Raw genomic sequence first — 17,872 nt, forward strand, 5'->3', positions numbered from 1 at the left:
GAGTGCCGTGTTGAGATTATTGGGAGAAGGCAGGAGTGGAAGCAGGAAGCTAGGAGGCTATAGATTAGAATTGATAGGTATAAATTTCCTACCAGGGTGGGTAAATTAGCTCCTTAACTGTTAGTGTGCAAGTGCCCATTAGACTCTCCACATCTTTTTCATTGACAGAAATAGCTTAGGCATAATAAGCATTTTATTATCCTATTCTTTGGTTGGTAAAGCAATTCATCATGACGATAAAATAATATTTCCCAGTTTTCCTATGTAATCTAGCCAGAAACTCTGGAACTTTGACCACTCAATCACAAATGACCTTTCATATTGTGAAACATATGGGTATACTAAATACTTTTTTTGATCAGGTGATAGGATTTTGTGTAAAACTTTTTGCTGAAATAAAAAATCAGGATGCAAGTGATTAAATAAAAAGAAAAAATTTAAATCCTAAAATAGGGACTTCCCTGGGGGCACAGTGGTTAAGAATCCGCCTGCCAGTGCAGAGGACACAGGTTAAAGCCCTTGTCTGGGAAGATCCCACATGCTGTGGAGCAACTACCCATGTGCCACAACTACTGAGCCTGCGTGCTACAACTACGGAAGCCCTTATGCCTAGAGCCCGTGCTCTGCAACGAGAAGCCACCGCAATGAGAAGCCTGTGCACGAATGGAAGAGTAGCCCCCGGCTCGGCACAACTAGAGAAAGCCTGTGCACAGCAACGAAGAACCAAAGCAGCCAAAAATAAATAAAAGTTAAAAAAAAAAATCCTGAAATATTAAGTAGATAATGAAAGCAATGATTTTTGAATTTCAACATGTCATATTATAGATAGATTAAATTTTAGAATTATTCTGTGTATATTGCTTCAAAAAATTTTTTAAAGAGGTGAGAAATATATGCACTTGTATTATGAGTATATGGTATTATGAGTCAAAAAAGTATAATATAAATTAATTTTCCCCAATTTTAGCCAAGCAAACAAAATCTTTTTCCTTAAGATAGTCTTAAAGCATTGGGGCTTATAAATTTGCTTTTATTTTTAAGTTAGTAATGTCAATCTTTTGGTATCTCGAAGGAGAGAGATTATTCAAAAGGCGGGAATTTTAAAATGATTATTTCAGTGTTTTATTTGCTTTTATCTGTAAACCTAATTATTTTTTGTAACTTTCAGCCAAACAATCATGATAGCATGTGTCAGCCCTTCAGACAGAGATTTTATGGAAACTTTAAATACCCTGAAATATGCCAATCGAGCTAGAAATATCAAGAACAAGGTGATGGTCAATCAGGACAGAGCTAGTCAGCAGATCAATGCGCTCCGTAGTGAGATCACACGACTTCAGATGGAGCTTATGGAGTACAAAACAGTAAGCTAATGGTTTTGACTTTGCATTTTGTGATACATTTTGTGTACACAGTGATACCTTTTTGTGATGGCTTGCACATATATGTTTCTGGAGTCTCTTTGTCATAGTGGTGGCATCTTTCCTTTTGGAGGTAGAATTCTCTAGTTTTATGTGTGGGTAGCCTTTAATAATGTTCAGTCTAACAACCTGACCAGCCTCTTGTTTCAAAATACTTCCTTCCCAGTCAGATTCTTTAGTGACAAATGCTCAAAGGAGAGATGTAGTAGAGGGAAAAGGATCTCTTGCCTTGAGGCTGTTAAGACAAAAGTGCTCTTGGTTGTAGAATTGCATAATCCTGCAGTATCCTTTAACAAAACTTTTGTGTATTTAAAACTTCTCAATCAATAGGGAAATATTTTTCTTTTCTAGGGTAAAAGAATAATCGACGAGGAGGGTGTGGAAAGCATCAATGATATGTTTCATGAGAATGCTATGCTACAGACTGAAAATAACAACCTGCGTGTAAGAATTAAAGCCATGCAAGAGACGGTTGATGTATTGAGGACCAGAATCACACAGCTTGTTAGTGATCAGGCCAACCAAGTTCTTGCCAGAGCAGGTATGTATGTAGGGTGGGATGAGTGAGGGATTACTTTTGGAGAGCAGGAAATATTCTTCATATTTGTTAACTCTGTGGAATATTTGAAGTGAAAAAGTCAATCTCTGTGTATACAATCTGTGATTTTAAGTTAATACTTAATTTGTAAATAATACATTCTTACAGAAACAAAATATGCCCTATGCTTCATATTATCTTACTTTCTGCTCATGTAATTAAGGGCAGGAAATTTGCTGTTTAAATTATGTTTCAAAGCATTATTGTTTGTTTCTATAACTTTGTTTTTTCTCTCATTCTGTTCTGTTGAATTTTAAAGGAAATTCTTTTTTTAGTTAATTTTTATTGGAGTATAGTTGATTTACAATGTTACTTTCTGCTGTACAGCAAAGTGAATCAGTTATACATATACATATATTCACTCTTTTTTAGGTTCTTGTCCCATATAGGTCATTACAGAGTATTGAGTAGAGTTCCCTGTGCTATACAGTAGGTTCTTAGTAGTTATCTATTTTTATATATAGTAGTGTGTGTATGTCAGTCCCAATCTCCCAATTTATCCCTCTCCCCCTTTCCTTATTTTATCCTGCAGGTGAAGGGAATGAGGAGATTAGTAATATGGTTCACAATTATATTAAAGAAATTGAAGATCTCAGGTACAGTTCACGTTCTGTAATATATAATGCACGTATTTTGGGTTTTGCAGTGAAGTATTATTGCTATTTTTTGGGCTTATTTTGTAGTAACTATTCACAGTGATATTTCAGCCCTTTGGTCAGGTTAACTTTAGGGGAATAGGTACTTGCCTATAACGGAACATATGGGAACATAACATCACAAACTACTTTCCTCTTCCCACATTATCTTCCTGGGTTATCCTCCTGCTCTTGTTGTTATACCCTTAATTGGAAGCTTACCTAACCTCATATAACAACAGGCATAATTGGTATAGATGAAGTTACCTCCCTGTGCCTCTTCACCCACCATTTGGGAATGGTCAACATCAATAAGTCATCTCTAATTTTTAAAATCTCCCATTACTCCTGTTCCCTTATACTTCTTCAGCTATTCTATATGTGTGAGTCATTGCATCCCTACCAATTTGCCTGCCTCTGTGGTATATACAAAGGCTCATTCATCACCCACATTTCACACACATATTGCAAATACTCACAGTATGCCAAGCATCATGCCATGGACTGAACAAGTATGACATAAACAAAGAGTTCACAGTCTAGGTGGGTCAACTTACATAAATAGTCACATGTAGTAAATGGAATGACAGAAATCAGTAAATAGAACACCCATGCCAGGTGTGGGAATGTGGAGGGGACCACTGAGCACAGACTGGAAGAATTGGGGTCAGAAAGTAGATCAAGGACACTAATCATTTCTATAATATTTTCAGGTTCCATGGTTTGCCCTGATGGCTGAGCTGCTTTCTCTTTAAGTAGAACTACAGTCAGCTCCATTGGGAGCACCTAAATAGCTCAGATCTCACTTTTGTTATCCATTTGCAGAAAATAACCAAGTGAGAGATTATCTTTCACAGCTACCCTAACAATTCTCTGTCTTGTATTTGTGTTCTATTTCCCTCTCTCTTCCTCTGGTTATTCTAGAGATTCTTAAACAGAGATGAGTAGTGTTTCTACTGTTTCTGCCTCCGTAAGGCACACCAGGTCCCTTAAAAGCTTCAAAAAATAAAAACCAGTGAGAAAACATCTGATGTAGCAATAGATAAAGTTACTCAAATAACTATTACTTTTATTCTGTTTATATATTTCCAAACTTTACCTTTTTGATGGAGACCTTTGGGACCTTAGGTTGTAGTTCTGGTCAGCTGCCAAACTGGACTTGCAGTTTCCATCTTGTGTTGGCAGTGCTCTTTCCTGCCTACTGCCAAAAACTTGTCCTCTGACCAGTCTCCTGTGTTTCCTGACTCTGTAGACCCCATCTTTACCATTCCTTCAGACAAAACTAATATCTCTGTCTTTTAGTTCCTAAAGATTCTTTTCCTGCTCCTAGTCTGCTTCTTTTTATCTTTTTTTATTTTCTTGGCACTGGTCAATTGTTAAGGCTGATTCCATACTCTGGTTCTTGGGCTTGATTTCCTCTCTTCCATCATGTATTCTAAGACCATATCTAAGCTTGATCTCATTATTTGGTGAATGGCTTGACTAGTGTCATTATTTCCTAGAAAACTGACTGAATCATTTCCATTCCTTCTAGTAGCTAAAAGGAGCATCTAATATCTTTCTTCTTCAAGTTCTTGAGTTAAGACTATTCTTTAAGCCATCTAGAGAACAATGATGACTCTTAGGCCTTGAGTTCAGTCAGTGATCAAATCTTTCGTGGTATAGGTTAATAGCTTTTTGGCTCTTTTATTCAGTTTGTCCCATTCATAAAGTGTAGTCTTCTCAGATCTCGGGACTGTAATTTATAATATAAAAATAATTTACATATGAGATAAACATAAATGATCTTTGAATTTAAATTGAATTACCTGCATTGAAATTTTTAAGCTTCTGTTTATTAAGTATATGACCTTGGGCAAATTACCTAACTCTTTGATCTTTAGTGTTTATCTGTAAGAATGAGGTAATAACCTGCTAGTCTCAAAGAGTTATTATGGAGCTCAAATAAAAGAACAGGATGTAAAAATTATTAAATTGAAAAATACTGTAAAGGTCTAACATATTATTATTTAGGTCCAAGTTCTCACATTCTGTTTCATCTACAAAATTCTACTCCAATCCATATTTTAATCAATACTTTCTCTTAGGAAGACATTCATTCACAGCTACTTAAACTTAATGTAAATTATGTAAATGTATTGCTACATGGGAATATTTATATTTTAAGTCTTATCATTTTAATTATAAAATAATACTAGTTACCTTTTAATAAATTTACACATCACATTATTTGTTGTGAAATGATAATAGTCATAATTAATCTTAGTTTTCTGGAGTTCAAAATTTTTGTAGAAATTTCTGAAAATATAGGAAAGTTTTTAAAAAGTTAAAATCACCCATATTCTCACCATTCCAAGAACTGATGTTAACATTTTGGTGTATCTCTTCAATAATTTTTCAATGCATACTTTAGCAAAATTTGTATCGGGGTGTATGTATTGCTTTGCTATCTATTCTTTGAAATGTGACAAGATATTAGGATCATTTTTTAATGTTATTAAATATTTTTCTAACATGGTTTTTGCATGGCTCCATGAGTACTGTCTCATGGGTTGTAATTGATTTATTTATCTAATCCCCTACTGTTAGATAATTATATTGTTTCCAACTTTTTGACAAGAATAGTTATTATTTGTTAAAAACATTATTAGGTGAGTTTTAAATTCATTGTATCATCATCCTCATAACCGTCCTAGGGAAGTATATATTTTCATCTCCATTTAATGAAGGATTTAGAGATTCTGTGAGTGAAAAAGCTGAGATGATATTCAGTAAGTGAAAAGGCTGAGATGCAAGCCTCAGTTTATTCCTTCCCAAGGAAGTCTGTGTACTTCCCCTCATGCCTCACTGCTTGGTCTCCTATTAAATGAAATGCAGACAGCAACAAGTGTGTGATTGGGTGAGTAGGAAGAGAAGGAGAGGCAAAGAGAGAGATGTTATCTCTACAGCCCATACAAAAAGCAGGATCTACTAATGTAGTGTGGGGTTGGTGGAGTTGGAGGTGAGCCCTAAAGGTTTCAGCCTTTATTAGCACCAGGACGGAAGAAGCATTAAAAATATGCCCCTACCAAATGCAGATTTTTAAAATCAGGTAATAATCAAACACAAATTGTCTGATTATTATATAAATGAGCCAATTAAAAACAGGCCATTAATTGATAGCTAATTTATATTTTCATTCATTTTTTAAAAGGGTCTTTTTAAAAAAATTTATTTATTTATTTGTTATTTGTATTTTTGGCTGCGTTTGGTTTTCGTTGCTGCGCGCAGGATTTTCTCTAGTTGTGGCGAGCGAGGCTACTCTTCATTGCGGTGCGCGGGCTGCTCATTGCAGTGGCTTCTCTTGCTGTGGAGCACGGGCTCTAGGCACGTGGGCTTCAGTAGTTGTGGCATGTAGCCTCAGTAGTTGTGGTGTGCGGGCTCTAGAGCTCAGGCTCCGTAGTTGTGGCTCATGGGCTTAGTTGCTCCGCAGCATGTGGGATCTTCCCGGACCAGGGATCAAACCCGTGTCCCCTGCATTGGCAGGTAGATTCCTAACCACTGTGCCACCAGGGAAGTCCCCTTCATTCATTATTAACATTCATTATTATGTACCCAGGCTTTGTGCTAGATATTGAAAATATAGAAAAGTGTAAATTTTTACTGAGTTTTTATCATTAAGCTGCGTTTTTATACTTAGGTTGTCCTCTTATTAAAAAATGACAGCATTATATTCAGAATTTTCTTTAAAATAATTTTGAAATCATTTAACTTAAAAGTTTGTACACAGCTATTTAACCATTTTGAAACATTGTAACTGTTGCACACCAAATATAAAGTAAAACAATTTCATTAAAGAATATATAGGACACTTATTTGTAACATATTCACTGATTTGTGTATATTCTGTCTCTAGTTGATTTCAACAGTGTCATGAATAATTTTGGTAGGCAGTGTAAAAACACAGCTGACTGTGCCTTCTAGAGCTCAGTAGTTGCAAATAATCTAGCACCTTCCTCTGAAACATTTGAACATATGGCAAAAGTGCTTAGTAATGTAGTTTTGAGACAGAGATAGTGGGTAGTATTTTCTCCTTATAACCTTGTCTCAATCACCCTTGTGCCAAATTGACCTGGGAAATTTATTATACTGAAGTAGCTAATTGTGTTCTTTTATGGTTTAGATCAAATGGTCTAAAGGAACTGGCCTAGAGGACTCTCTGAATCCCTTGTAGTCTCAAGAATCCAGGCTCTTTTAGGATCTTATCATTCAGTGTTATTACTGACAGCACATACATTATTTTCCTGTCATTATGAGGACCGCTTGAGCAAACAAAAGAATGTTTTTAATTATCAAACTCGGGTTTCCTTGGAGATTTCATCTTTTCCCATGCCATATTCAGGAGCCAGATATCTTTCAGCCAGTTAGAGGCAAGTTTGGCTAACTATTCCTTACAAAGATTTGGAAATGTTATTATAGCATGATGAATGAGGAACAGGAAGGAAGGGAACCATGCTGCTTGCACATTTTAAGTTTCAAAGATGAGTTTACAAAGCAAGGATAACTAGTGCCTATTGACCAGAATGCAAGTAATCTAATTATCACTGGCACTTTTGAGCACTAAGAGTGTTACTTCAAATTTACAGTTATTTGATCAGGAAATTTTAAAAATATCTTAAACACTAATGTTTGTGAACACATATGTTAAAAAAGCCATACCTTGTAGCAATGTTGAAATACATTTTGGGAAACTTTTTAGCTTGCAAAACAACTCATTTAAAATGTTCCCTGTTTATTCTTAGAGTTGTCAAGTTTGCAGAGATGGAAGGTAGAATGGTGGTTGCTAGGGAGGAGAGGGGAATGAGGAGTTAGTGTTTAATGGGTACAGAGTTTTAATTGGAGAAGATGAAAAAGTTCTGAAGGTAGATGGTGGCAATGGTTGCACAACAGTGTGGGTGTACTTTTTGCTGTAGAACTTAGAGATGGTTAGGGAGGTAAATTTTATGTTAAGTATTATTTACCACAATAATAAAATGTTTCCAACTTAAGTGTATTTTTATTCATTAGGGCAAAATTATTAGAAAGTGAAGCAGTGAATGAGAACCTTCGAAAAAACTTGACAAGAGCCACAGCAAGATCACCGTACTTCAGTGGATCATCAGCTTTCTCTCCTACTATAGTATCCTCAGACAAAGAGACCATTGAGATTATAGATCTAGCTAAGAAGGATTTAGAGAAGCTGAAAAGGAAAGAAAAGAAGAAGAAAAAAAGGTAGTGCTATAAAATCACTGCTATACTGCTAATTACTTTTCAGGCTATTTTAATTTGCAATTGCAATGAGTATACATAGTCTCATAAGTATATTAATAAATAAAATGTCATTTAACATAGGTGACAATTATAATTATATACTTTTAAAGATTTATCTCTACTTGTATGTAAAAAAATTAATTTATTTATAATAATATGGTAGTGAATTTTATTTAAACTATAAGGTAAAATTACTATTAGAAATTATTTTATTATCTTTTCAAATAGCTGCTTTTGCATTCCATTCATCTTTTCTGCAAAGCTTGTTCTACCATTACTCAATATTTTCATTTTTTTTCCATTTTCTAATACAATTAAATAGTCTCATTGATATATTCTGCTTCCTGTCTAGATTAGTTTAACTAAAGGCTAAACTAATTCATCAGACTGTCATTTAATATCATTTGGTCTCTTAAGTATTTTCTGCGGGCTCTAATTTGATTATGTGAAAGTTATTTATGTTATTTCAGGCTTTCTGACTCTTCCAACGAGTTACTCAGCTTTTCACCACTGTTCTAGGCTTCCTTTTCCTTGCATCCTGGTAATATCTCCCTCTGAAATCAACTGGATGCAAAGAAGAGGAGGAAAATTAAAATATGACCACTTGTAATCTATGAGTGGTTAAAACCTCATAAATTGTTTACATGTTTACATATTGATTCTATGGTGCAGTCAAATTACTTACATAGAATATATTTTGAACGTGCCAGTCAAATTAATTTTAAGCATTTTTGGCTAGATATTCCAAAGGGGGAAAAGATATCTTATTTGTCAAATAGCTTGTTATGGAGGTGCACTTTTTAGAATTACTATTGACATTTAGTCTAGCTGCTGCTTTGCTCAGTTTATTTAGAAATTTATTTTGACAACCAAGCATTTCTTCTTTGAATAGTCAGTTGACCAAAGTTATTAGAGGTTTAAACTCTCCAAATTAATTCTGCTGTTTGTCCTTGAGTTAAAAAGGACTGATTAGAATAATTAAAACAAGGAGTTGCACATCTATGGTTAGGAGGCATTGCAATTGAAATTGCATTCTTAAGATACTAATGTCTTAAAAGATGTTGCTCATGGATGGCTGATTATGGCAGCATTAAGAAATATATAATGGTTAGTTCTTATGCAGGGCAATTAAAACTGTAACAGTGTTCACAGAATTATCAAAACTGGTTTGACCCAACATGCTGTGGAAATGAAAATGAGACTTCTGCACATGACTTAACATTTATTTGTAAAATTCAGTTGTGTAGTTGGTCAAAATGTGAAATGGTATGACTTGTTTTTAATGGTGTAGGTGGTTTGTGTTCATGAATAATAAGTAAGGATAAGCAAGGGTATATTTCTTAAGGTCATGAACTGATTCTGCTCTTTCCTTTTGAGGTAAATTTAGAGATGTTACCATAATCACCTGTTGGGTATGAATAATAAAAAACAGATAGGGATCCCAATAGAAACCTAGGCACTTTTGACGTTTTTATAGTGATCATAGGTACCCTAAATTTATACCTCTGATGCAGGTTATTTCTGTGACAATGCAGGGTTGTAAGGTTTTTGACTGATAAATAGTTCTATTTTACTCAGCTTGATAAAGCATTTCATTTATCACCAATAACTTTTAGCTGCATGTAATGTAAATTCCTTTCTTAAAAATATTGGTAAGCTCTCATTTTAGCCAAAGGGTTTGCTAAAGTTGAAACAAAAAATAATAAAGAGTTGTTGTTGAAACAAAAAATAATAAAGAGTTGTTGTTGAAACAAAACATAATAAAGTGTTTAGAATGACAGCAGCTTTACTGAAGTTAGTGATTAGTCTTCTACAGGAACTCTGGAGGGAGTAGCTTCTGTTTGGATATATTGATTCTGGTTAAGTTGTATTACATGCCTCATATTTACTTATTTTATTTATCAAAGAGAACATTGCAAAATTTGGTTCTACCTCAACCTTGCATATATAGTAAGTAAGTTCAATTTAAAATCGTTTGGAACTTGGAACTAATTTTTCTCTAGAAAGTGTTACAAGTACATAATGTCCAGGTTTCCCAACTCACTCACATGAAATGATATTTACTCATTCTATAGTGTGGTAAGAGCAATTCAAAAGGGAATAGGAAAAGGAAAATAGGGGAAAGAAACTTTGTTTCCCTTCCATGAATGTAGACCAACCTTTGGGGGAAAATATGAATTTCCGCCTTAGCCATTCTCTCTTATTCCTACCTACTGACCTTCTGTGTCCCCATGCTATCTTGATTCATTCCTCCCTTATGAGGTCAGTTCTCATGTAATTCTTCCCTAGCCCGAAGCACTCCCAGTTTCAAAATCATCTACTTTCTTCTCTCATCTCCTTAAATTCAAAGTTGGAAACAAAGCCATCTGACTAGAGAAAGGAACTCATTCCAGTGGAAATGACTTATAACTAATAAAATTCCTCTAGGGATATTTGTAATTTTGAAAGAGGAAGCATTAATCCAACTATCGAAAATTTGGGCCGTAACCTCATTAAGAAAAAAAATTAAATAGTGTAGGGAAAATTTTTGTTACCCCTTTTGGTTGACAGTTTCCAAAACCTATCTGGGGTTTGGCCTTTGGGTTCAGCTTTGCTCAGCTGTCCCAGTTCTCATAGCTACTTCTGTTTCTCCCACTGAATGCACAAATTCTTTAGAAGCTCCATGTCTTTTAATTTACTTTGTTTTTGTGCTGTTAGCCTTTGGTTGTAGTGACTTCAGGGCCTCTGACACTAAGTGTTGGTTGGTGGAGTGGCAACTGTATCATTTTTATGTCAGAAGCTACATTTGTGTTCAAGGAGGATGCCATAAGTCCTGTTTTACATGAAATTTTCACCCTCTTCTCAAAGTCTTTATCTAAACTACAACCAATTGCTAAGATGTGTGGTTTAAAGGTTGGCTCTTCTTCCTGTGCTTATTTTCTGTTGAGATGTAAAATAATCCATAAGTGTAGGTAGTAAGAAAATAAGGAAGAATAATCGAATAGACTACATTGACTATTTTCTTTAGTTACACAAATGTTAGAATGGTTAGCAAGATTTGTCATCCCCCCCCCCATTTAACTGTGGAAGAGGTATTATAAATGGAACTAAATGAAATAAAGACTGAACTCCTTTAAATTATGGAGAAGTATCAGATTATTAGTTTATATCTCTGCCCCTCTACTGTCATTTGGAACTATTGATTGTAGTGATTTTTTAAAGAGACAATTGGGAAGGCATCTAAAGTTTATCTACTTATTAGCTCACATTATCCATATGTTTTAATATAGCTCTCTAGTGTAAGGTAAACAAAATTTCATGCTGAAAATAGAAAATTTGGGTTTTTTGCTAGGGAACCATATCCTTTGAGTCATTATAGCTCATTATCATCAGTATAAGCCTAGATTAGCCTTTTTTTTTTTTTTTTTACTTTTTTTGCTGTATATGGATAAAGAAAATTTACCATTCATACATTGATCCCCATATTTTTGAATATCTAGCTTTAAATGACTTGCATTATAAAAAATTCACTCATTCATCAGACTGCATTATATTTGTATTTAGTGGTGTCAGGTTGAAACTCTAGAAACACAGAGATTTCTTAGGCGATGGCTTTTCTTACCCTTTTCTAGACATTATACTGGACATTTTGATCTCTGGTGAATATCACTCTGCAGAATTTTTTTCTCAGAAAGATTGCTAGTCTCTTCTTGCAATAGCAGTATATAAGTTGATTGTGAAAAACAATCACAGGCCAGCAAATAAAAATCATGTTATAAAATTAAAATGAGAACTGCCTTGATGAAATAATTCATAACTAAGACTCAATCTCTTCATTTTAAAATACTGATGATTCTGAAAAAATATTTTTTTTTGGAATTCAGGCAGAAGTGTACTATATCAAGATTGCTATATGCTTAATCAGAGCCTAGCACATCTATCTTTTTGTCTACATGAGAGATACTGGTATTCAGTACATTCCACTGAGTAAAGATTCCCAATTCTGTGTATTGAATATTCTTTAAATGTCAAAGCTTTTAAATACATATTTATAGTTTTTCTCATACTTTGCTGGTTGAAAAATAATCTTACTAATGGAATGTACTACATTTCCCATTTTATTGCTACCTTTGCCTTAGATATATCTTTTTGGTAGTCTAGTAATTAGTACAGTGATATTAATTTTCAGTTAATAAAATTACAGTTTTCCACTGATATCATAACAGTCATATTCATTTGACCATAATACCATTTCATGTATAATTTTGAAATAGAATTTTTTTTAGATTTAGTGATGTTCACATGTAGTATATTGAAATAGAAAACAAGTTTAAAAATTAGTATCCTAGTATGTAGTATTAATGGTATTTTCATATTATGGTATAAAGGCATTACTTTTTGAAGTTCTTTTAATGATGCCATAAAAAGGTATTTTGTAAAGGTTTACAAGGAAGAGAGGATATCATTGGAAGTAGGTTTTTTTTTTGGAATCTGAGAAAATTGATCCATTTCAGGTTAAAAAAAGCAATGGCATCCAAATACTTACTGTTTATCAACTTTATAAATTGAGACTGTACATTTTACTGCTGAATAATTTCAACTGATAGTCTATATATACTCTTCTTAGATATAATGCTGCTTGTTTTTCTTACTTTTTATTCATACAAAATGTATTGCCTTTTTACTGTGTATTGTCCTTTGATGATATCTTTTAAAATTTATTTTAAAGTCTTCAAGCTCATGTATCATTTTTACCTTCTTATCACTTTCGCTTTTTACTGTCTGGTTTGTCCTTCATTGGCTTGGCCTTCCAATACTGTGCCTCGTGATTTTGAAGGCTACAGAAACTTGAGGAAAGCAATCGAGAAGAAAGAAGGTTGGAATATTTCCCAGGTTTTTTATTAAAATGTCATTTAAATACTTAGTTGCCATTCAAAAGGATATATGCTGTAGAATTATAGATTGTTTCAGACTAGATTAGCTTGGTGCTCCTAAAAATAATGATGATTTTATAAAATTAACAAAAACACTGAAAATATAAAAAAATACTTTTTAAGAATAAAAGCCAGTGGTTATATGAATTAAAATTCAAGAATTTCATGTGAATTTAGAATAGATTATCATAATTTTGATGGCTAAAAATGGCCCAAGAACCCCACCCTTTAACTTTCAGAATATCCCTTTTGGAAACTTGTGAACAGACAGGGAATTATTAATTCGGTGGGAATTCGCATTTTGTTGCAGCACATGCTAAGTCATGGGTGGGTTCATTCTCATCTCTTCCTTATTTTGTGTAATCTTTGTTAGGAAAACAACGTTAAAATGGCAACAAAGTAAAAGGAAACTGTGGCCTTGCTACAGATAAGATTTATAAGGCATATTTAAGGAGGAATTAGAAAAACAAGTTTTGCTTTTAAAATGTACCTGAAGTCAGCATCAAAAACAGGATCTTCTTGGGCTTCCCTGGTGGCGCAGTGGTTGAGAGTCCGCCTGCCGATGCAGGGGACACGGGTTCGTGCCCCGGTCCGGGAAGATCCCACATGCCGCGGAGCGGCTGGGCCGGTGAGCCATGGCCGCTGAGCCTGCACGTCCGGAGCCTGTGCTCCGCAACGGGGGAGGCCACAGTAGTGAGGCCCGCGTACCGCCAAAAAAACAAAAAAACAAAAAAAAACCCCAGGATCTTCTCTTTTTTTTTCCATTTGAAATTTGAGCAAAATTTAGAAGCACTGCTTCTGAACTCCCAATATAATAAAAATTTGCATTTTACTCATTCAATATTATGATTATTTAACCAAGTATCAAGTAGTATTTTACTTATTAGAACTTCTCTTTATAGATTTTTCTAAACGTCTCATGATTACAATATCAAAATAATTAAGAAAATAAACTGGTTTCAAAATAATATTAACTATTTTAGAAGCACCACTTTATAATTTTATTTCTTACTAAAAATAAGCCTTGGGGCTTCCCTGGTGGCGCAGTGGTTGGGAGTCCGCCTGCTGATGCAGGGGGCGCGGGTTCGTGCCCCGGTCCGGGAGGATCCCACGTGCCCCGGAGCGGCTGGGCCCGTGAGCCGTGGCCGCTGGGCCTGCGCGTCTTGAGCCTGTGCTCCGCTGCGGCAGAGGCCGCAGCGGTGAGAGCCCCGTGTACCGCAAAAATAACCAACCAACCAACCAAACAGAAAATAAGCCTTGAGAACTTTTACTGTGCAACAATTAAACTAATCTCTTACTTTAAATAGATGAAACCGTAAATTATATTTTCTTTAAGTTATTTAATAATTTACATTCCACAATTATACCCTACATATTACATAGTATTCTAAAGTTTCTATAATTTATTCTAGAATTATATTTTAATTATATAGTTAAATTAAAATATAATTCTATAATTAAAATATAATTCTATCTGTAGGTCATCTTAGGACTCACCTAATTAGTTTATATTTAGGACATTATGTTTATCATTGGAATTAAATTAGAGCATTAAAATGTGAAAAATTTTCTCTTTCGAAAGGTCAAAATAAAATGCATAGTTAAAGTAGTGTAATGGAAACATTTTCCCACCTTAAAATAGTTAAGTCCTTTAAATATACTTAATGAATAGCATTTGCCTCCAATTTTTATATGATGCCTAATAGATAACAAAAGCAGAATTGTTTGGTGTTCTAGGACAGGGCTTCTTAAATATGAATGTGCATATAGATAACCTGGGGTGTTGATAAAATGAAGATTCTCACTCAGTAGGACTGACATGGAGCCTGAGATTCTACGTATCTGACAAGCTCCTGGGTGATGCTGATGCTTCTCTGTCTGTGAACTGAACTTTGAGGCAATATTCCAGAATACTGGCTTTGGAGTCATGACACCTGGTTTTAAGTCCCCTTGAGTTGATAAGCTTCACCAGGCCACAGTTTCTTTTTTGGTTGTCAACAAAAATGTTGACATTGCTTGTTAAATGTCAAAGGGTTTAAATTACTTGATTATTAGTGTTCCTTCCAGCTCCAAGATTCTGATTCTATGTAAAGTGCAAACTTACATATTTTTCATTGCTGCTTAGATAGTTATTTTAGATATGAAATTTCCCCACTTTATTGAAGAAAACTTGAATGTTTGCTGTACAATAATCATAAAGTATCAAATTGTGTACTTTAAAAGCTTAAGCCTTACATGATTTATAAAGGTAAATTAATATGAAGTTAACAACTGCTGATTTTTCTGCATCAGAATTGGCACAAACAGCTAATAATACATGAGTTAACTTCATATATAAGTGAAAATAACATTTGTTAAGCTGGATTCTGGTGACTTGGAGGGTGTAGGAGGGTGTGTTAGGTCAAGTATTTGAAACAAGGTGGTTGTATGGCTATAAACCTGAATAAAAGGGAATTTGTGTTGGAGCTTGAAGTAATGAAGGAACTGACAATAACAAAAATTGTATGCTTCAAGAGTTGCAGGTGAGGAAGGGAGACTGCATAGGGGAGGGGATGAGAAATGCTGATGGGAGATATCTTTCCTAACACATGCTCCTTTCCTAGTCTTAAGCCTTAGGCCTGTCTCAAGTATAGCACTACTTGAGTACATGGTGCTGGCCTTTAAATCAGATGATTGGATGAAGGGGGAGTTTCTTTCTAGATTTTCATCTTGAAATGTATGATGATGGAAAATGAACAGTCCTATTATGATACAAGTGATGTAAGATAGGCATTCAGTATATTCAACATTTTTCTCTAACAAGTGATTTAACAAACTCATGGAACCTTGTTATAGTTTACTTGATTCCTCTCCAGTTAAGAGGATTTTATTGATATTCCTACTGGTAGTTTCTTCTCACTCTAGAGATATGCTGTCTTCCATGCATCTTTATGCATCTTTCAATTTGTACTATTCTACTCCAACATAATTAGTGTGTGAGACACATAGGCAGAGGTTCCAAACAGAGGTGCTCATGCACAATCATAGAGATTAATATATTTAGCAAATACTTCATGCACATTTATTATGCACATCCCTTGGGTACTGGGCATGTAATGCTGAGCCAAACAGACATGATCCCTTCCCTCATGAGGCTTACAGTCTAGTGGGGAAGACAGAAATTACAGAAATAACTACCTAAATAAACATAAATTAAGAACTCTGAAAAGTGCTTACAAAGGAAAAGTATTTGTGTTCATCTTGTTCTGAGTTCAAAAATGTCTTTGAGAATTGGGACCTACAGTTAAACATTAGAGTTTAATAATAATACCAGCACCTAAATGAGATTAATTTTTTAGCCTAGAAGCTAAAAATAAGTCCATGTATTAGGGCAATTATTTAATGTAGCAGAATATCTGAAAGAAATGATAGCTGTTATAAAGTTATTCTGATAAAAATTTTAAGCTCTTTCTAGAAGAATTTTATTTGGATAATATTGCTTTATTCAAGTATTCTTAATGATTTAAAAAGTTAACTATAGCACAAGAAGAAAATTTTCATATGTAAATTCATTTAAAATTCACTTTCTTAATATTATTTAGGATAAAATGTAAGAGTCTAATGAACAGAAGTGTAACTTCTGTGCATAATTGATGGTGTTTGCTAAACCCTGAAGGGTCAGAGTGATTTAACTATGTAAAAACTTTGCTCCCTATAGAGTCTTCTTTTTCTCATGGCCACTAGGGCTGAAGCAATTAGTTTAGCTATAACATTATGTGACATTAGTATATATCAATAGTTAGGGCTGCTTTACTGATACCTGAAGAGGAAGCTTTTATTTGTATGGTGAATCTTGTGGCAGATCCTGGAATTTCCTATTCAATCAGGGGTCAGGCAGAACTTCAGACAATTCTGATGTGCAGAGACCCATTTCTGTGAGAACATTATGAGAAATAGCCCTGTGCTACAGGTATGACCTAGGAGAAAAGAACCTGTACTATTCTATTACCAGGGGAGACCTGAACATTGTGATGGATGCAGCCGGTATAGACAAACTTACTGTGGGCAGATGTATTCTGATCTTTAAATTTATTCTTAAATGTATTAGGACATTAATAAAAAATGCAGTTTCTATATCTTTGTATTAAGATGAGAAAAATTTATATATTTAGATGAGAAAACAAAAATATTTTTTATTTCCATTAAATTTAATTTGCCTACATTCTAGTTGATTGAATGCTATGGTGACTAGTTCTTAGCTGTCTCATCAGGTGTCATGCTCCAGGGTATAATCTATTCCTCAGTGTTTCTAGAAAATAAGATTTTCTCCATTGATATAAATCACTGTACTATGAGTTGAATGGCAGTTTCAATTTTCCTCTGAAGCATCAGACATGATAACTTTGCTGAGTTAAATGATGAACTCTTCTAGTTTGTTTTCAAAAATAATTGATGGTTTTTAAAAATCTGGGAGAAAAAAGTGAACAATTTTCCTCTCTACTTTAGCATCATACACTTTTGCTTCTTTTCTTTTTTTTTAGTGTGGCTGGTAAAGAGGATAATACAGACACTGACCAAGAGAAGAAAGAAGAAAAGGGTATTTCAGAAAGAGAAAGCAATGAATTAGAAGTTGTAAGTATGAGAGAATAAACTTGTAATTTTGAGTCCCTGGATTAGGTTGTTCTTGGTTGCTGATAACTGTACTAACTTATATGTAGAAAAGAGAATCGGTTATCATACATCCATTTTAAATTGTGTCCTTGAGGACTTCTTTTCTTCAGAAATGTGAGCTATTAAATATTAGCAACTCACAGTCTTGTGCACTGTGAAAGCATTGTGTATGGGGTGATAGAATACTAAGAGAGATGAAGTACTCTTTGATTTAAGACAGAATTATTGTAAAATAACCTTAAAATTGTGGATTGATATTTTTAACTTATGAAAAGTGAAATTTTTGTGCTCTTGTACTTTATACTCACAGTCTCTTTTTTTTTTTGTATTTATTCATTGAGACTATATTGTGCATATTAAATATAA

The 17,872-nt window shown here is 34.2% G+C and overlaps 1 protein-coding gene across 7 annotated transcripts in view; it reads left to right on the forward strand.

Annotated features, from left to right (window-relative positions):
• KIF21A (kinesin family member 21A) overlaps positions 1-17,872 on the forward strand; it is a 157,305-nt gene that overhangs the window by 89,921 nt on the left and 49,512 nt on the right. For 5 of the 7 annotated variants that reach the window (XM_060305492.1, XM_060305488.1, XM_060305489.2 and 2 more), the window contains exons 8-13: positions 1,169-1,364; positions 1,773-1,962; positions 2,552-2,615; positions 7,701-7,904; positions 12,760-12,798; positions 17,377-17,467. In XM_060305492.1, the coding sequence (XP_060161475.1) occupies positions 1,169-1,364; positions 1,773-1,962; positions 2,552-2,615; positions 7,701-7,904; positions 12,760-12,798; positions 17,377-17,467 (784 nt within the window). The remainder of the gene's footprint in view (positions 1-1,168; positions 1,365-1,772; positions 1,963-2,551; positions 2,616-7,700; positions 7,905-12,759; positions 12,799-17,376; positions 17,468-17,872) is intronic. The other 2 variants (XM_030835391.2, XM_030835394.3) reach the window with 1 other exon arrangement.

The sequence above is a fragment of the Globicephala melas genome, chromosome 10, assembly GCF_963455315.2.
Source record: "Globicephala melas chromosome 10, mGloMel1.2, whole genome shotgun sequence".
Taxonomy (NCBI): Eukaryota; Metazoa; Chordata; class Mammalia; order Artiodactyla; family Delphinidae; genus Globicephala; species Globicephala melas.